At 40.4% G+C, this 21,268-nt stretch overlaps 1 protein-coding gene across 1 annotated transcript in view; it reads left to right on the forward strand.

Moving 5' to 3' along the window:
* The window catches only part of LOC141121133 (uncharacterized), a 45,015-nt gene extending 29,375 nt beyond the window's left edge, over positions 1–15,640 (forward strand). The window contains exons 7-8 of the mRNA XM_073611064.1: positions 10,695–10,799; positions 13,528–15,640. Of these exons, the coding sequence (XP_073467165.1) occupies positions 10,695–10,799; positions 13,528–13,643 (221 nt within the window). The 3' untranslated portion in view covers positions 13,644–15,640. The remainder of the gene's footprint in view (positions 1–10,694; positions 10,800–13,527) is intronic.
* The last annotated feature ends 5,628 nt before the right edge of the window (positions 15,641–21,268 follow it).

Below are 21,268 nucleotides of genomic sequence, written 5' to 3' on the forward strand. Positions count from 1 at the left end.
TCTTTGTAATACTTTATTTAAAAAAAAAAAAATTAAACTTGGATGGGTGCAAGGGTAACCATTGGACATGTGCATGACCAAAAAAAATGTGTTGTGTTTCGTTTAGATTCGTTAATCTAGTTATTTATTTTCGTTAAATTCTGTCGATTCATAGTTACATATAGTTACATATATACATAGTTACATAGTAGGTGAGGTTGAAAAAAGACACACGTCCATCAAGTCCAACCTATGTGTGTGATTATGTGTCAGTATTACATTACATATCCCTGTATATTGCGGTCATTCAGGTGATTATCTAATAGTTTCTTGAAGCTATCAATGCTCCCCGCTGAGACCACCGCCTGTGGAAGGGAATTCCACATCCTTACCGCTCTTACAGTAAAGAACCCTCTACGTAGTTTAAGGTTAAACCTCTTTTCTTCTAATTGTAATGAGTGGCCCCGAGTCTTATTAAACTCTCTTCTGCGAAAAAGTTTTATCCCTATTGTGGGGTCACCAGTACAGTATTTGTAAATTGAAATCATATCCCCTCTCAAGCGTCTCTTCTCCAGAGAGAATAAGTTCAACGCTCGCAACCTTTCCTCATAACTAAGATCCTCCAGACCCTTTATTAGCTTTGTTGCCCTTCTTTGTACTCGCTCCATTTCCAGTACATCCTTCCTGAGGACTGGTGCCCAGAACTGGACAGCATACTCCAGGTGCGGCCGGACCAGAGTCTTGTAGAGCGGGAGAATTATCGTTTTATCTCTGGAGTTGATCCCCCTTTTAATACATGCCAATATTCTGTTTGCCTTATTAGCAGCAGCTTGGCATTGCATGCCATTGCTGAGCCTATCATCTACTAGGACCCCCAGGTCCTTTTCCATCCTAGATTCCCCCAGAGGTTCTCCCCCCAGTGTATAGATTGCATTCATATTTTTGCCACCCAAATGCATTATTTTACATTTTTCTACATTGAACCTCATTTGCCATGTAGTCGCCCACCCCATTAATTTGTTCAGGTCTTTTTGCAAGGTTTCCACATCCTGCGGAGAAGTTATTGCCCTGCTTAGCTTAGTATTGTCTGCAAATACAGAGATTGAACTGTTTATCCCATCCTCTAGATCGTTTATAAACAAATTAAATAGGATTGGTCCCAGCACAGAACCCTGGGGAACCCCACTACCCACCCCTGACCATTCTGAGTACTCCCCATTTATCACCACCCTCTGAACACGCCCTTGTAGCCAGTTTTCAATCCAGGTACTCACCCTATGGTCCATGCCAATGGACCCTATTTTGTACAGTAAACGTTTATGGGGAACTGTGTCAAATGCTTTTGCAAAATCCAGATACACCACATCTACGGGCCTTCCTTTATCTAGATGGCAACTCACCTCCTCATAGAAGGTTAATAGATTGGTTTGGCAAGAACGATTCTTCATGAATCCATGCTGATTACTGCTAATGATATCGTTCTTATTACTAAAATCTTGTATATAGTCCCTTATCATCCCCTCCAAGATTTTACATACTATTGATGTTAGGCTAACTGGTCTGTAATTCCCAGGGATGTTTTTTGGGCCCTTTTTAAATATTGGTGCTACATTGGCTTTTCTCCAATCAGCTGGTACCATTCCAGTCAATAGACTGTAAAAATTAGGAACAACGGTCTGGCAATCACCTGACTGAGTTCCCTAAGTACCCTCGGATGCAAGCCATCTGGTCCCGGTGATTTATTAATGTTAAGTTTCTCAAGTCTAATTTTAATTCCGTCCTCTGTTAACCATGGAGGTGCTTCCTGTGTTGTGTCATGAGGATAAACACTGCAGTTTTGGTTACTGAAGCCCCCCGATTCACTCGTGAAGACTGAGGAGAAGAATAAATTCAATACCTTCGCCATCTCCCCATCCTTTGTAACCAGATGTCCTTCCTCGTTCTTTATGGGGCCAATATGGTCTGTCCTCCATTTTTTACTGTTTACATACTTAAAGAATTTCTTGGGATTTTTTTTGTTCTCCTCCGCTATGTGTCTTTCATGTTCTATCTTAGCCGTCCTAATTGCACCCTTACATTTCTTATTGCATTCTTTATAAAGTCTGAATGCTGAGGATGATCCCTCAACCTTGTATTTTTTGAAGGCCTTCTCCTTTGCTTTTATATGCATTTTTACATTGGAGTTAAGCCATCCAGGATTTTTGTTCGCTCTTTTAAATTTATTACCCAATGGGATACATTGGCTAATGCCCTTGTTTACTATGCTCTTAAAGCAAACCCATCTCTCCTCCGTATTCTTTGTTCCTAATATTTTATCCCAATTTATGCCTTTTAGCAAGGTTTGTAGTTTAGGGAAGTTGGCTCTTTTGAAATTCAGTGTCTTTGTATTCCCTTTATGTTTCCTATTTGTGTGATTTATACTGAAACTAATTAACCTGTGATCGCTGTTACCTAAATTGCCCCGTATTTCCACATCTGTGATCAGGTCTGTATTGTTGGTAATCAGTAGATCCAGTAATGTTTTATTTCTAGTTGGTGCGTCTACCATCTGACCCATAAAATTGTCCTGCAAGACATTAAGGAACTGGCGAGCCTTAAATGAATGTGCGGTTCCCTCCGCCCAGTCTATGTCTGGATAATTAAAATCCCCCATTATGATAACACTTCCCATCCTTGCTGCTAATCCAATTTGTGATAGGAGATCCGTCTCCACTTCCTCCTTCAGGTTAGGGGGCCTATAGCATACTCCCAGTATTATTTTCCCCTTAGCTTCATCCCTTTGGAGCTCTACCCATAAGGATTCCACCTCCTCTCTAGCTCCCTTAGTGATGTCATCTCTCACATTCGCTTGTACATTATTCTTGATATATAGGTATACCCCTCCCCCTTTTTTACCCTCTCTATTCTTGCGGTATAGGGTATACCCTTGAATGTTTGCCAGCCAATCATGAGAGCTGTTGAACGAGGTCTCTGAAATTCCCACAAAATCCAAATCCTCCTTGTACAACAGTATCTCTAGTTCACCCATCTTGTCTGCCATGCTCCTGGCATTGGTGAACATGCCACATAGTTTAGACCGGTCGCATATTGTCCTCGTATTGGGTGTTTCAAAATTGCAACTAGGACTTGCTACTATACTTACCTTGTGTTTTTGTGCTTTGGTTAACCTACCACTAATGCCCCCAACACTACCCTCTGGAATATCATCCGCGCTGGCTATCACTGTCTCTGGACCCTCCCCCCCATCGCCTAGTTTAAAAACCCCTCTAACTTTTTGGCCATCTTCATTCCCAGCAGATCTGCACCCTCCTCATTTAGGTGCAGTCTGTCCCTTCTATAGTACCGGTTACCAACTGAGAAGTCAGCCCAGTCCTCCAGGAACCCAAACCCCTCCTTACTACACCAGCTCTTCAGCCAATTGTTTACTTCCCTAATCTCCCTCTGCCTTTCTGGTGTGGCTTGATGTACCGGTAGTATTCCTGAGAATACTACCTTGGAGGTCCTTTTCCTCAATTTAGCACCTAAGTCCCTAAAATCGTTCTTTAGGACACTCCATCTGCCTCTGACTTTGTCATTGGTGCCAACGTGCACCATGACAGCCGGGTCTTCCCCAGCCCCTCCCAGTAATCTGTCCACAAGATCCGTGATGTGCCGAACCCGAGCGCCCGGTAGACAACATACTGTTCGGCGCTTCAGGTCTTGGTTACAGATTGCCCTCTCTGTCCTTCTAAGAATTGAGTCCCCTACCACCAGAATCTGTCTTTCCTTTCCCTTTGCTGCCCCCCCACTCTCACTGGAGGAGTTCTTTCCCTGGCAGCTAGGAGAGTCCCTCATCTCCAGCAGTGCTGGTCCCTGACTGGTTTCACCAATGACACTCAATGGAGCGTACTTATTGGGATGCTCCAGTCCTGGATCGGCCTCTCTGGCACTTCCCCCTCTACCCCTCCTGACTGTCACCCATCTACTCTTTGCTAGTGCCTGCGCCTCTTTGTCTCCACCCGCCTCTGTGCTGGCCCCTGCCGGCACCTGCCGTGTACATTCCTGGCTCACCTTTAGTATGGAGGGACTTCTCAGTGCTGACAGTTGCTTCCCCAGATTCAGAACCTGGGCTTCCAGGGAAACAATGTGCTTACATTTTGCACAGCAGTATTCACCCTCGATCGGATGATCAAGGAACGCATACATGCGGCAAGATGTACAAAGAGTCGCCTCTCCACACCCGCCGGGCATCGTACCTATTAAATTTAGTGAGGATTTGGGGATTTTACCCTGTCCAAATTACCTAACAGCTAGCTTCCTGGCACTAATACTCAAGACAATACACAGGTACACAACAAGACAATACACAGGTACTCACAGACCTACGTGCAATCGCAGAACAGTCGCAGACCTACGTGCACTCGCAATACTCAAGTATACAGTACACAATACACAAGTACTAACGATCCACACACACTACTTCGAAAACACTCAGATACTAACACTACACAGGTACTATGACCCCTGTTATAACCTCCTGTTTTAAACTCTAGTTTTTTAACTCCCACTTATACCAAGTTCCACTTACACAAAGTTCCACAGCCAAAGACTGAGCACGCTCAGACTGAGCTCTACACCCAGTTAAATAGGCACCTGTGAGCAATTAACCACACCCCTTAATTGAAAGGCTGAAGGAACCAGAGAAAAAAAAAAAAAAAAAGAAAAAAAAGAAAAAAAAGCTATTTAACCAATTCCCGCCCGCCCTATAGCGGATTGACGTCCAGGAAGTGGTTCTGTTATCCTGACTGGACGTCATATGACATCCAGCAGGATAAAATGCCGCAGCGCGCCACCGGAGGCTCTTTACCACGTGATCAGCCGTGTCCAATCACGGCTGATCACGCTGTCAATAGGAAGAGCCGTTGATCGGCTCTTCCTCACTCGCGTCTGACAGACGCAAGTAGAGGAGAGCCGATCGGCGGCTCTCCTGGCAGGGGGGGTCTGCGCTGATTGTTTATCAGCGCAGCCCCCCCGCAGATCACCACACTGGACCACCAGGGATCGCCACTAGGACCACCAGGGAAGGGGCAACATGTGGATGGCCAGGTATGTACCCCATGGCCATCCACATGTGCCCAGTGTGCCAAATCTGTGCCAATCAGTGCCCACAGGGCACTGATTGGCACAATTATGTTGCAGTGATGCCCAGCAATGCCACCCTTAGGGGCATCACTGCAAATAAGCAATGCCATCAGTGCCACCCATCAGTGTCCATTCATGCCACCTGTCAGTGCCCATCCGTGCCCATCAGTGCCCATCTATCAGTGCCCATCCGTGCCCATCTGTGCCAACTATCAGTGCCACCCATAAGTAACCATCAATGCCACCTACGAGTGCCCATCAATGCCACCTATGAGTGCCCATCAGTGCCGCCTATAAGTGCCCATCCGTGCCACCTATGAGTGCCCATCAGTGCCGCATACCAGTGTCACCTATCAGTGCCCATCAGTGCCACCTATCAGTGCCCATCAGTGCCGCCTATCAGTGCCCATCATCAGTGCCCGTCAGTGCCACCTCATCAGTGCCACCTCATCGGTGCCACCTCATCTGTGCCCATCAGTGCCGCCGTATCAGTGCCCGTCAGTGCAGCCATATCAGTGCCCATCATTGAAGAAGAAAACGTATTTATTTACAAAAAGTTTTAACAGAAACAAAGAAAAACGTGTTTTTTTTCAAAATTTTCGGTCTTTTTTTATTTGTTGCGCAAAAAATAAAAACCGCAGAGGTGATCAAATACCACCAAAAGAAAGCTCTATTTGTGGGAACAAAATGATAAAAAATTTGTTTGGGTACAGTGTAGCATGACCGCGCAATTGTCATTCAAATTGCGACAGCGCTGAAAGCTGAAAATTGGTCTGGGCGGGAAGGTGTCTAAGTGCCTGGTATTGAAGTGGTTAAAAAGTGACAGAAAAAGGCAAATGAAAAACTAAAAGGAAAAGCCCCAAAAATGCACCCCAGCAAACCCAGCAATCAACAAGCAAGACTTATTCACTCTATAACTCTAGTTTTTTAACTCCCACTTATACCAAGTTCCACTTACACAAAGTTCCACAGCCAAAGACTGAGCACGCTCAGACTGAGCTCTACACCCAGTTAAATAGGCACCTGTGAGCAATTAACCACTCCCCTTAATTGATAGGCTGAAGGAACCAGAGGAAAAAAAAAAAAAAAAGAAAAAAAAGCTATTTAAATTCAAGTTCAATTCATATTCAGCATTCGTATTCGGAATACGTTTTGTGGCTTTTTCAAATTTTCTTTGAATTTACTAATTTTTTCGATCCAAAACGTTTGAATCGATACATTTTTTGAATCGGACAAATTGAAAACTTTAGATTTTTTTTTGGGGGGGGGGGTCGAAAGCAGCAAAGTGAACAAACAAAAGAAAAATCTTCACCAAATGATTACAATGACTCTTTAACCTCTTCAGCTCCAGAAGGTTAACCCTGTCATGACCAGGTCATTTTTTGCGATACGGCACTGCGTCGCTTTAACTGGCAACTGCGACATTGTACCCCAACAAAATTGTCCTTTTTATCCCCCACAAATAGAGCTTTCTTTTGATGTCATTTAATCATCTCTGCAGTTTTTATTTTTTTGCGCTATAAACAAAAAATGACCGACAATTTTGAAAAAAAAAATGTGCTATAAAACATATCCAATAAAAAATGTAGAAAATAGAATTTCTTCATCAGTTTAGGCCAATATGTATTCCGCAACATGTTTTTGATTAAAAAATCCCAATAAGTGTATGTTGATTGATTTGCGCAAAAGTTATAGCGTCTACAAACTATGGGATACATTTATGGACTTGGCGGCAATCAGCGTTTTTTTTTCGGCGGACATATCTGACACTAAATGACACTTTTTGGGGACCAGTGACACCAATACAGTGATCAGTGCTACAAAAAGGAACTGTCACTGTACTAATGACACTAGTAGGGAAGGGGTTAACATCAGCAGGATGAAAGAGTAAAATGTGTTCCCTGGGGGTGCTTTCTAACTGCGTGGGATGCTTTGAGTGGGTGAACACAGAGATCTGTGCTCCTGCTTAGCTTCTCCATCTTCCCCTCCGACAGAACGGTGATCTGCCTTGTTTACATAGTCAGACTGCCATTCTGTCTGCCTCTGGAACTATCGGTGGGTTCCTGGCGGACACCGGGTCCAATCACAGGGCCTGAGACCCCAAGAAAGAAATCACATTAAGGTATGTGATTTTGAGCTTAAAGGGTTACTAAACCCTTGTGGTGTGTTTTTTTTTTTTTTTTTAATATCATACTTACCTTCACTGTGCAGTTCGTTTTGCACAGAGTGGCTCCGATCCTCCTTTTCTGGAGCCCTTCATTAGCGCTGGTTGCGCCTCCCCGCATTGAGTGCCCGCGTCGGAGTAGTGCTCTCCTTGGTGGACACCCGTGCGTCCACGCTCCTGAGTCCTGCCACATAAAGCAGGACTCGGCCCCGCCCCCCCGCCACCCGCGTCATTGGATTTGATTGACAGCAGCGGGAGCCAATGGCTGCACTGCTATCAATCAATCCAATCAGTACACGAGGCACCAGCTAGAGCTGGTGTGCTCATTCCCGGCCCGGAGAAAGACAGGGTTCAGGTAAGTATAAGTGGGGCTTTGGGGGGGCTGGTACATGACAGGAGGTTTTTCAACCTTAATGCATTAAAGGGGATAAACCATGAAGCTTTAAACCCCCTTTAAGGGCCGCCCTGCCACAGTACATGTACGTGGGGCGGTCCTTAAGAAAATAAATCACCTTTGGCTTAACAAAAACGTAATAATTTCGAAATGGTACTCTAATAACACACACAGTCTTTGATTTCAGAAATATGTTTACAGTTAGAATTCGACTGGAGTTCGATGTAAAATTTGATTCCTATTTCAATTTGAATTTCGAAAATTCTGAGTTTCATTTCGTTATTCAGAGCATTCAGTAAATTTTGTTTATACTGTAATTAGGGTATTCAGATATATCCGAATCTCTGAATAATGAAAAATTCTCCCGAATATTTATTCAAAACAAAACGAAGTGAACATGTCTAGTAACTGCAAAAAAGAATGCCGGCAAATCGATTGCTTCTTCTTAAATCTTTATTGAGCACAAACAGCAGTGCGATATCAAAGCGCTAACATGTTTCGGCAAAAGCCTTCCTCATGGCATGAGGAAGGCTTTTGCCAAAACATGTTAGCGTTTTGTTGTCCCACTGCAGTGTGTGCTCAATAAAGATTTAAGAAGAAGCAATCGAGTTGCCAACATTCTTTTTTGCAATTTTGATGTATGGGACACAATGTCCTAAGCACCATTATTCAGCTCATCATCCTATAAACATGCGGTAGAGCTTGGGTGAGTCTTTGTCTACATTACCATGTCTAGTAACTGTGGGATACTCCAGCAAGCAGTTAAGTAATAACTTGAGGACACCTGCCTTCATTCTAACGATCCTGAGTACAGTCCTTGTGGCAGCAAATGGTGGGCTGACTTACACAAGGACACCATGAACAATGTCCACTTTTCAGTACAAGCTGACTCTGATCCAAGAAGGATATCATCAGAAGAACTCAGTCGCAGGGATCTCACATAGAGGTCTGTACTCACTACAATCCTTGATTAATTGGATGCCTCCTTCCAATATCTTCCAAAGATAATTCATCTGAATTCTCCAGACCAGATCCCCAAAAGAAGTCCTTCAGTCAACTCCAGAGGATTTCAGTAGAATAGGCCCCCCCAGTTAGCCAGCTGGGACCTTGATAAGCAGTAGAAAAGTGCACCTGGACTGCCCTGAAGGGCAGCAGCCCTTCAGGCTAAAATCTCCTCCTCCTGGACAAGGAGCATCATCAGTGCCCATCAGTGCAGCCTCATCAGCACACATCAATGAAGAAAAAAAAAAACTTATTTGTAAAATTTTAAACAAACTAAGAATTTTTTTTTCTTCACAATTTTCGGTCTGTTTTCATTCGTTTAGCAAAAAAATAAAAAACCCAGTGGTCATAAAATACTACCAAAAGAAAGCTTTATCTGTCTCAATAAAATGCTAACAATTTCATATGGGTACAGTGTTGTAATTGAAAGTGCGACAGCACTGAAAGCTAAAAATTAGCCTTGGCAGGAAAAGGGTGAAATTGCCCGGTATTGAAGTGGTTAAAGACCATCTTCAGACAATAAAAAAAGCTTTAAATCTTGGAAACAAGTTAGGCAAAAGTGTCACCATACAAATAATTGTGTCACAATCTAACAAGACAATATATACCCTATATAATATATCTGCGATAGCTGCACTCACAGTATATCCACATGAGTAATAAATAAAACATAAAAACAAAAAATGTGTTGCTCTATCCTTAGAAAGTGCACAAGATCATTGTAATAATCATACAATCAAGTGAAAAAAAAATGTAAATTAAAACGTGTGCAAGTAATAAAAAAGTCCATAAACAATCCATAAAGTCCAGGAGAAAAAGTGCATCAGTGCAAAAAAAAAAAGTTCATATAAACATTTAAGTGTTAACAAAATCTAGTTATACTTCCATCTTGGGTCGTAGCGGTTGATTATGGATCATCCTGTTTGCTTGGTTTTGTCCATTAAGGAATCCTGGCTCATGGCTTCCATCTATCCCATAGAGATATTGGGATAAGGCGCAGCCAAGCCTCCATTTTGGAGTCTTAATAGCTTTTAGTCTTAAAAGCGGCTAGTGAGTGGGGTGAGTGTGCACTGTCTGGGTGTAAAGAATCCTTCTTCATTCACCTTTGGAGAACTGGATTTTATTAACACTTTGTTAACACAACAGAAAAGAGAAAGGAATGGCATTTTGTGTGAGGCATGTCACTGAATGAATACCTTATTCATTAAATTATTTATTAATTACAAATCACGTTATATAAAGTGTCAATCTGTGATAAAGAAACAGAAAAAAACCCCTAGGGGTGGGACTTTAAAGGCAATACCATATGAACAGACAATAGTAGAAAAATATAAAGTATTTATTAAGGAACACATATAAAATATTGCACATAACTGTGGATGCACATATACAAAAAATGCAAAAAAAATATATAGCTTCCCGAACCCAACGCGTTTCAGGGATGCATGCTGTCTCCTTCATCAGGGATTTTTGCAGGCAATGTAATATCTATAGAATTCAAATGCATAATGACCAGCAATGATTAAACCCTAACAAGTATTGCTGGATAAACATACAAAATAATACTGAAGGTATTCAAATCTTACATCATAGTCATTTTGCATTTCTTTATTTTATGCTAACAATTATCATATGTACAGCTCACAGAATTGAAAGAATGCTCCCTACGTTTGTGATCAATGGGAAGAATCCTACCTTACCCATAGCTAAAGTGGTTTATTTATGTCAGTGTGAACTTATCTGAAAGGCAGAAGTTACTCATTGCTCAAGAAACCTCTAGCAACCTCTGGAGGTACCTTGAGGTTGCTATGAACTCTACTTGAAAGGACTGCAGTAGGCACAGCTCTTTTTAAGGAGAAATTAATGGCAAAAGGTCAACATGCTTTGACAATTACCTTTCGAGATGTTCCCTAAAGGAATGCAAATCTTCACTTGTGTTCAGATCCTTTTAAATGCAAACTCTTCATGTGTTAATGGAACTTAGTGTAATTTTCACCCATTTTCTCTTACTATATTCTTAATTCTGTTTTCCAGATGGTAAAATAATTATTCAGACAGTATGGGCCTTAATTATCTTTGCTGTGGTTTACCTGATGGCATTTACCCTGCCCTACATAGCCTTCATCATCTACCACTCCTGTAAGTATGACACTGCTGGATATCCTAGTTTATTAAAAGTCACATCAGTACAGGGCATCTACTTAAAAAATAACATTTCAATTGTTTATAGATTTGAATCACCAATGGGCATACTTTTGAAATGAACTGACCCTTTACTAGGTGCCACTGTATCTTTGGTCATGGGTCATTGTAAAGGTGGCCTGTAAGCTCTAAGTTCTTGAGCTTGAATTTTCCACTCTTAAAGCAGAACTCCAGCCATAAATAAAATATATATACTGTATATGTCCCATTCACTCAGCTAATGTTGAAAAGCTCAATTTGCTAGGGGATGGCATAACTAGTAGTAGTTAGTCACATACAAATGAGCTTTTTCTGTAAGTGTGCAAGAGACCATCACCATCAAATTGGAATAACTATCCTTGAACAGTAGTGGGGGCATTCATCGTCATCTATCTACCACATATAATGCTATTTAACAAATCTACTGCAGCAATTGATTACAATTCACACCTATAGCTATGGAATCAAAATAATAACACCTGTGCAGACTTGCTGTCACCAAGGATGGGATTAAAGTGCTTGTAAAGGTTGAAGGTTTTTTACCTTCATGCATGTGCATAAAGGTAAAAAAAAACTTCTGTTTGCTGCTCCCCCCATAGCCCCCTTTATACTCAACTGAGCCCCCTCTCAATCCAGCATGGGAGCCTCGGCTAAGGTCTCTCTCTGCTCATTGGCTGAGACACAGAAGCAGCAGCCATTGACTCCAACTGCTGTCAATAACAGCCAGTGAGCCAATGAGGAGAGAGTGGGGGGCGGGGCCGTGCAGTGGCTCTATGTGTCTTATGGATGCAGAGAGTGGGGCTCTGGAGTGATCATGCACCAGTGCCCCCCTAGTAAACAGCTTGCTATTGGGGGAACTTGTCAAGGGGGAGGAGCCAGGGGCACTTCTGGGGGACCCGAAAAGAAGAGGATTGGAGCTGCTCTGTGCAAAACCACTATGTAGAGCAGGTAAGTACGACATGTTTGAATTATTTTGTTTTTTTTAAACGACCCTTTATAATCACTTAAACAGGGGGGCTCCACAACTTCCACATTTACCACACTGTTCTTGGACAACCAACATCTGCCTTGACACAATCTATGGTGATAAATGCTAGGGTATATTCCTGACCCGTATTAGAACTGATGAAGTGTCTTGAAAAAAAAGCTATGAAATGTCTTCAACATTACAAAACAAGTCCAGTTGAATGTGACTAACTACTACTAGCTATAGTATGACCTGGATGAACCAGAACCTTCACAGATATAGGAGATAATATAATACATAGGGCTACTTACCTTAATACAGCACACGGTCTCACACCAGTGGGTGGTTCAGCTCTTCAGCACTGAATTGTGAATGGGCACTCTGTTATTTTTTTTACTATTTATTACAGGTACTTATACAGCGTCAATAATTTGTGGACCTCTTTACAAATATATTTTGTACATTCACTTTAGTCCCTTCCCCTTAGGAGCTTACAATCTTAGGTCCCTAACTCACAATCATACATACACATATTAGGGCCAAATTAGACCGGAGCCAATTAACCTACCAGCATGTCTTTGGAGTGTGGGTGCAAACCAGAGTACCCGGAGGAAACCTATGCAGGCACATGGAAAACATGCAAACTCCGGACAGGTAGTGCGTGGTTGGTTTAGATGGATTGAGCTGAATATAGACCCGTACCACAAGCGTGTAGCCGATCAACTGAATTAGGATGTATTTGGTCCCAATATGTACTTTGAAGGATTTTGTTGCATAAAAGGTTGGATTTTAATTGTTTGGAATGAAGTATAATTATTTATTTTTTTGTTGTTTAGTGTTTGATTAATATTTTTCTGGAGTGGTTATGCAAAAAAAAAATCCCTTCTTCCCTTTTGGGTTTTTGGTTTAAGGTAGATCCCTCCTATCCCTGTAATCATGTAAATGTCAGAAATCATGAAATCAGGCCAAGACAGAAGTACAGTTAAATCACTCTTGTTTAATAATAAAAGTAAAAAGAACAAATGTAGTCAAAACATAGCCAGAGTTCAGTAACCGGAACAGATAGTCAGCCAAGCCAGAAGTCAGGGATCAATGTAGTGGAACAGCAAGCAGGATCTGGAGCCAGAAGGGATGTCAGCAAAGCAAGTCTTGAACAGGATCACAGGAGATAGTTTCTATGATGTTAACCAAGGAGAAGGCAGAGATCCTCTGGACTGGATGGCTTAAGTAGGCAGGACTGAACAGCAGGATATCATCAACAGCTGAGTAACTGTGGAGAGAGATGGAAGCTGGCAATTAGCCGACAGCTGAGTGGCCAGCTCAGAGAAGGAAGGGCTGAGCCCAGCCCTGACAGTAAAGTACAGAACAGGAAGGCTAGACCACAACAGATCTGCTTTTAATGTCTAATAAAATGTTTATGCATCTAGTGGTTGTCAACTTGTCTGGTGCTCTTCTATATATACAAGGCCACCATTCTTTGTTTTAACTAATTCATTTAAACTGTTGAGTATTTTTTTTTAAAAAAGGGAAAATTTCCAATGAGGCAAAAAATAATTTATCATCTCAGGGCAGGAACATAATCTTTTTCCTAATTGCACCACCGGCAAGTAGATCTACTCCTTTGACCAGGGTTTCTAGCCATTCATATTGACTGGTATTCTAAACTATATTAGCACTGAGTACAGCCATGTTGCTGATATCTGCTCCCTCCTATTTTAGATTGTCGTCCAAAGAGAACTGAAGAAGAAGATGCCACAGAGATGCAAAAGCTGAATACTTCAGAAAATGACTCATCAATCCAAAAAACAGAAAAGGGTCCTCCATTGGTTGTCTGAATTTCAGAACTTGCCGGATACCTACTGTCAGGACTGTAGTAACACAAGACATTGGTGTAATGGTGTTGGGATGAGTGATGCAGAAGAGACTCAAAGGACTCTCTACAGCTTAGATTACTTACAGTCATCATCTTTTTACTACAGGCTCATGATTAGTAGAATGGAATGTTCCAACCAATGAAAGACATGCCAGCTAAAATTGTCACAATTGCCAACAACAGATGTTTCTGATGGTTAATAACATGCAATAAGCAGATGAACGAAAGAGGTGGAACCTGTATGAAAGAGCATTTGTAATTGTATGAGTCTAGGTGGTATGTTCCTTACATACAGCCTTCTGCCAAATGAATTCAGCCTTTAATTGGAATTTTAAGATGGAACTCCATATGATTGTTTTTTTTTTAGTCTTTGGATAAATTGAGGCAAGGGTTGATTTCCAACAAGCTCCTTACTGCTGTCTGGTTGGAAAGTCTTCCCAATCCTAGTTTGGCCATTATAGCAGTGCATGACCTGAGTTTCTAGGTTTTTAATCTCTGGGATACATTTTCCATAAATTTCACTAGGTCAGCGGTGACAGCAGCAGCATTATAATGGCATAGCACTATGTTTCATTGGCCCTTAGTGGATGTGGGGATCGCAGCCCAGAGAGGAAAACCAGGAACTCTGGGTGTCCATGGTAAGACCAAAGTGATACATGGGCTGTGGAATAGTTGTTCTTGGTCAGGTTTTGTGCCAAATAATTTCTTACACTTGAAAAAATGAATTTGTCCTTCACAAAAATCTAATACTAGGTGAACTAGATCTTCTCTGCTTCAAAGTTACTCCTAAATGCAAGTTACTCCCCAACCTTAACCTCTAATTTGAACCGCCCTTTAAACGTAACTCTTAATTGTAAAGGTAATGTAAACCGTAGTTGGGGTGGCAAGCATTTCCCATGAAGCCACATTTGTCCTTCCCAAAAATCTAATACTAGGTTGACTAGATCTTCTCAGCTTCAAACTTACTCCTAAATGTAAATTTAGCTCTAAGCCTAACCTTTCATTTGAATTTACTTTTAAACTCTTCTTCTTAAAGCTGATAGTAAACTTTGGTGGGGGTGGCAAGCATTTGCCAAAATTATTTGCACATTATAATACACTTACCTAGCTCTTGCTCATAGATGTGAGGTCCAGGCTCCCATCATCTACTCCATCCCCACTGGTGCCATTCACGCATTGGGCACGCACTGATCATGTAATACAGTAGTTCTCAACCTCAGTCCTCAAGTACCCCAACAGGCCATGTTTACAGGTTTTCCTTTTATCTCGCACAGGTGCTTTAAATCAGAGTCAATGGCTTGGTATTTTGGACAGCTATTTTATCTAAGAGGAATTACCAAAATATGGCCTGTTGGGGGTACTTGAGGACCGAGGTTGAAACCCACTGATGTAACACATTGGAGATATATTATCTCAGCACCCAGTTCTATTCCTAGCATCTCTATGATGTGGCACTGTATACTGTACTGCACATGTTCTGCCGTCATTCTACAGATTTAAAAAAAATTCTAGCAGGTAATTAAAGTTTTTTGTGGCAGAAGAAACTTTCAAATTCTTTTCTACCAAAAAAACCCTACCTACTGGCAATTTTTTGCTTTTAAGGTTTACTTCCGCTTAAACTAAAATAACCCTATCCCTAAGCTTTAACTTGCACCTAGCCAATATCATGACAAAGGTTGTACTATTGGGTTGGCTAGTGCTCAGATCACCTCAAAAATAGTTTGCAGCAAATTATAGACTTAAAAAAAGCACTACACCAAAAAAAATTGAGTTTTTGCACCAAAAACTATTCATCCAGAACCAAAGATGACAACATTATCCCTCCACCATAAGAAATAGTAAAGACTCAGTAAAAGACCAAGTTATTTCCCACTTTATCCAAAACTTTAAAATAAGTATTAATAATTGGTTGAGGTTCTCCAGTAAAATAACATTCCTTGGGGTAGTCTATGGGTATACCAGGGGTACCACATTGGGGGGGGGGGGGGGGTTAGGGGAATCAGATACCTTTAATGTATAGGACTCTAAGAAAAGGTTTTTTTTTGTCAATAGACTTTTGGGGTCACCAAGGAATGCAACTAAAATGCACAATGTTGCTTTTATTTACATATTTCAAGTAAAATGCAGCTTACAAATGCTCCAATATGTCAGAACCAAAAGAAACAACCTCCCTAATGATAAGATAATCCCTTGACAACATTTTTTCCGTAGGCTCCTGTAAAATATATCCAGTGTTTCAACTGCCTGTTGTGGCAAAGCAATTTAAACTTTTCTGGAAATTTTGAAAAATATTTACTTTTTTAAAGATAGAAAAAATGTCCAATGGCATTGCAATGGGTCTTGTTTTTATATCTTCAGGTACGTCATGAAGGATTAAAGTAGAACTATAGGCAAAACCTTTTTTGTTCATTTTGGATCCCGTGCCAGATTTTTTTTTTTTTTTGCCATCTATGTCTCATTGCGGAGATTTTCCCTCATTCCTGTCCCATAGCCAAGCAGGAAGTCAGAGGAAATCCCTGCATATTAAGGAAATCCACTGGGGACCCCCAAGTCACCAGAGCTAGTGTCCCCATTGAAAGATTTCCCCTCTATTACATTTCTGGGGAGAACCCAAACTTTGGGATTTTCTTTTACTTTCATTTTCAATGGTAAACAGGGCAAATAAAGAGGGTGAATCTCTCTAATAGGGACACAGACAGCAATAAAAACTGACAGACCTTCCAATCTCTCTCCAAAACTAAAAAGTTTTCCAGTTAGTTATACTTTCAGAAAGTAGGTAAACTGTTTTTATATTTTGTTTTTTTGTTTTCTGTTTTTTTTAAACAATACGTAGAACAACCATAAATGATGCTGTTATTTCTGTATGGTAAGTTGTTGTTTAGAGCAAAGTTACGTTTACTAGGCATTTTCTATGGTTTTCGTCTCATGCTTGACCATGGGTTTACATTGACTTGTATGAATGTATACTGTACAAACAAAGCACAAAATCTCAAACTGATCTTTATGGAACCCAAAAGTCCTTAAAAGTGTTGTTTTTTTTACTATTTTATTAAGCTTTTCTATTATTTATGTTAATATTTTTTTTTAATATTTAAATACATACTATATATTTATTTCCATTTTTTTTTTATTGTTCAATTTTATTCCAAAGTTAAAATGTACCATAATTATAAACATACAAGTGACTAGGACCCGAGCAATGTGGTTACATCTCTCCTAGTCAACAATTCATACAATTAAATAATTTACAAATTACTATATGACTCCCCAGTTGGAAATTCCAGAAGGTCAACGCGTTTCAAAAGAATGCTTCCTCAGGACATTTTTGTGGAATCGGGAGAGAGTAACCTATCTAAGAAAATATATGTTAGATATTTCCAATATAGCCATATTTAATATAGTATTATAAAAGTATATGATATTATTATTATTTTACAAGATTTATATAGCGCCAACAGTTTACACAGCACTTTACAATATAAAAAGGGAGACAGTACAGTTACAATACAATAAAATACAAGAGGGTTAGAAGGGCCCTGCTTATAAGAGCTTACAGTCTAATAGGGATTTGTATACACACGTACCACTTCAAAGCAGATAACAGAGGTAGTGACCATTGGGTGGCCAGCGGTCACCTCACAATGAATGCATCAGTGCACCACAATACTCATCATCGTGGAGCTATGTAGCAATAGGCAGTAATGTAACTTGTAACATAGACATACAGGGCAGAAAAAGAATAACCAAACAGAACTAAGGGATGAATAAAGAGCTGTAAATACAAACATCCAACAGTATTGATTAAGATTTCACTTATGGGCAGTATTGGGACGCCTGCCTTTACACACACATGAACTTTAATGGCATCCCAGTCTTAGTCCATAGGGTTCAATATTGAGTTGGCCCACCCTTTGCAGCTAAAAACAGGTTCAACTCTTCTGGGAAGTCTATCCACAAGGTTTAGGAGTGTGTCTATGGGAATGTCTGACCATTCTTCCAGAAGCGCATTTGTGAGGTCAGGTATTGATGTTGGATGAGAAGACCTGGCTTGCAATCTCCGTTCTAATTCAGGAATGGTCAAACATTCCCCTAGACACACTCCTAAACCTTGTGGACAGCCATCCCTGAAGAGTTGAAGCTGTTATAGCTGCAAAGGGTGGGCCAACTCAATATTGAACCCTATGGACCAAGACTGGGATGCCATTAAAGTTCATGCGTGTAAAGGCAGCCATCCCAATACTTTTGGTAATATAGTGTATATTCACAAGAAGCTATAAATAAAATTAGGATATGTGGATATATTGGAAATATCTAATATAAATTTTCTTAGAAAGGTTACTCTCTCCCAATTCCATGAAAAGGTCCTGAGGAAGCATTCTTGTGAAACACGTTGACCTTGGCATTTCCAACTGGGGAGTCATATATTAATATGGAAATTATTTAATTGTATGAATTGTTGAATAGGAGAGATGTAACCACTTTGCTCAGGACCAGGGCCCTTGTGTGTTTCTAATTTTGGTACATTTTAACTTTGGTGGCTTACCTTGTTAAACTTTTTTTATTGTTATCACTGCCTGAAATTGACATGCAGAGTAGCTATGCATCAAGTGTAATGGCTGCTTAGTTGTCCAGAGTATCACAAAAGCAGGAGGCTCATGGACATATTTAATTTCTTCTTTCAGGCCCAAATTGAAGTTCAACTGTTGTATTAAAACAAAAGGTGTGGAAAGTGTGTAAGGAGCATGGACCCTGCTGATTGCAGAGTTGTATGTCTGACTCTGCAGGGAAACCACTGCTTCCCAACAGAAAGCAAAGACCCCACTCTGCGGTATCCTATCAAGGGAAAGGCTTTCCTACTCAGGCTGTGGTTACGTTCTAAACAAAATGAACTATAAGACTTTGTACACAGTTTTGTTTCAAAACACCAGGGATATATTTGGTTGCACTTTAAATAACTGTATTAAAAAGTAAAAAAAAAAAAAAAAAAATTCTCATTTCTCAGTGGTTGTACAGCTGTTGTGTATAATCCCTGTAATTTGTGTATTACATGTGATTTGTTGTTTTCTATGTATTTCCTATGACTGTCAACTCCATCTAGTGGCTATAATGCATTATTTTCCGGAATTACCCCATTCAGGAAAATACTACATTATGACCACTAGATGGAGCTAACAATCATAGAAAATAAAGAAAAATGACATTTCACACATATTAGACATATCAAAGGGAATATTTGCGCTGGCTGTTTTAATACTAAGAAATTTGCACAGTAATATATTTTTTTATAAATGGGCCCCTGAATGTTGTTGCTGGGGATCAGGACACTGACTAGCCATTACATACAGTGAATTCTCTCCCCATCCTAAAAGTTTTTTTGTTCATCCATTTGCGCTCAACTGTTGGAAACAGTTGAGTAATGATCAGGGCTCAACTACTATATATATATAGATATATATATATAGATATATATATATCTATATATATATAAGTTTGCTTTATGAATTGATTTGTGCTACAATAATGTATCTGAATATGTTTTGGTAAATGATGTATTTATTTTGTAAAAAATCCAAAATAAAAAAACAATTACCTTTTATCATTATTTGTCTTATTCTTGTACATTTTTATTTGTACTCCTGATACATTTCTGTTCTGTACCGTGGTTCCCGTCTCGTCAGTCGCCAGTACAGGACAATTATTGGGGGGCGACAACAGAACCTTTAAGAACCTTTTTGAGGCTGACCTCCTCAGCAAATGCCTGTTGCCTGGCTGGCTGTCTGCTATTTTAAGTCACTGAACTGGGACCAACCTGCAGTTAACCAAATCTTAAATCCTGATCTCCAACTAAACTCCAGGCACACAAAAAATATGGTTGATGAATTGATATGTACAAAATAATTATCGGCAAATTATTCTGTATTGTAAATTAGATCCAGTATTCATCTGTTATGTCTTGTTATGGAGACTATGCACTGCAGATACTTTCCTTTGCTGAGGTCATGTGCCCGCCCCAGTTTGGCCTTCTACAGATAGCATAGCTCCCAACTGTCCCTGATTTCGAGAGACTGTCCCTGATTTCGAGAGACTGTCCCTGATTTGGAGAAATGTCCCTCTGTCCCTCTTTCCTCCTCATTTGTCCCTCATTTTGGTCTGATCTATATAGTTGTATATAAAATGCACTTTTTATCTTTCAAAAAGTGTTTCCCTGCGCTAAACCTTTCATCCAATTTCTAAATTGCTGCGTTTGTAAATTTTAAAAGCCAGTATAAAGGAATAGTAGTGGTAAAAAAAAAGCCCTTGTGGATTTAATTAACTTTTTTTGGGGTTAATTCTTCTTTAAGAGGGTGTGGCAGGAGGCGTGTCCTATGCCTACATACGTTTGCTAGTAGGCGTCCCTCATTCCCATCTCAAAATGTTGGGAGGTATGAGATGGTGATGACTCAATCAATGTCCACACTGATAGCATTGGGCACTCCCTGCTGTTAGGGAACATTCATAGATCTGCTTATGCCTCAACCTTTTTCAGCCCAAACCTCCTATACCAAGAGGGCTATAACCAGGGGCCTGTACTGATTCTTTATCTGGCAGGTTCTCTTGCCTACAGCAGAAATCAGCAGTCTGGGTGAAGTATTAAATGTCTTCTGTGCAGGGGATTTTTTTTTATGCACTTTGGGACAACGTCAACTTAAGGGGGAGACATAGTTGGACTGTATGGAACCCATATATACTAAATGGGTGAGGTCACACAAAATTGGAAAGTGCTGAATTCTGTATCAGGTGAGAAGTGGGAATAATTTTTCATGATGCCCTAACTGTCCTCTTGGTCAGTCATTAGGCACCTTCTTCCATGGCTGACCAAAACTGAGACAAGCAGAATGCTCCTCACATTTCTTCTTGCCACTGTTTGTCTGTTGGAGACTCATGATCATTTTCAGAGTATTTCAAAACGGACTCTTTATCTGTTTAATGATACAGATGTGAAATTTGCTGATGATCTGTCACCTCTTTTCCCAAATACTAACAGGCATGCTGGTAATGTAGTTTCATGGGTTCAACTGGCAAAGTTCTGCTGGTATCTGTTATTGCAAAAGATATGTTCAAGACTGGTTAACCACCTGGTATTGATTCAATTAGCTACATGCCACTTCCAGCTCAGCCATGCCGTTTCCCTTTCCCTTTATTTTTTTTCTCAAATATGTTTATTGATGTTTTAAAGTTTTTTTAGTAAGGAAGTAATATAAAATGACAATCAAAAACCATATGAAGAGTAAGACGTTTGTAAGGCGTAAGGCATATAACATGGTCTTCACAAAGTAAGACACTAGACCAGGATGGACAAAACAGCAGAACTTGAAAGCAGTGATAATCGTATAATATCTGAGAACAAGGTATCTGGTTAGGTTCAAGTAACAAATCTCGGGATCTACCAGCAAAACGACCTGAAGCGTAGAAACCATTTCCCTTTCTATTTAAGCTGGGCAGCAGGCCATTGCCTGAGCAACAGCTACTGCTTCTGGTACTCCCAGGGTTTGCCAGTGATCTCAAATTTGTGAGAATATCCCTAGTGTTTACTAGAGAAGAAGATTC

This window comes from Aquarana catesbeiana, linkage group LG01 (assembly GCF_042186555.1).
Source record: "Aquarana catesbeiana isolate 2022-GZ linkage group LG01, ASM4218655v1, whole genome shotgun sequence".
NCBI classification, from domain to species: Eukaryota; Metazoa; Chordata; class Amphibia; order Anura; family Ranidae; genus Aquarana; species Aquarana catesbeiana.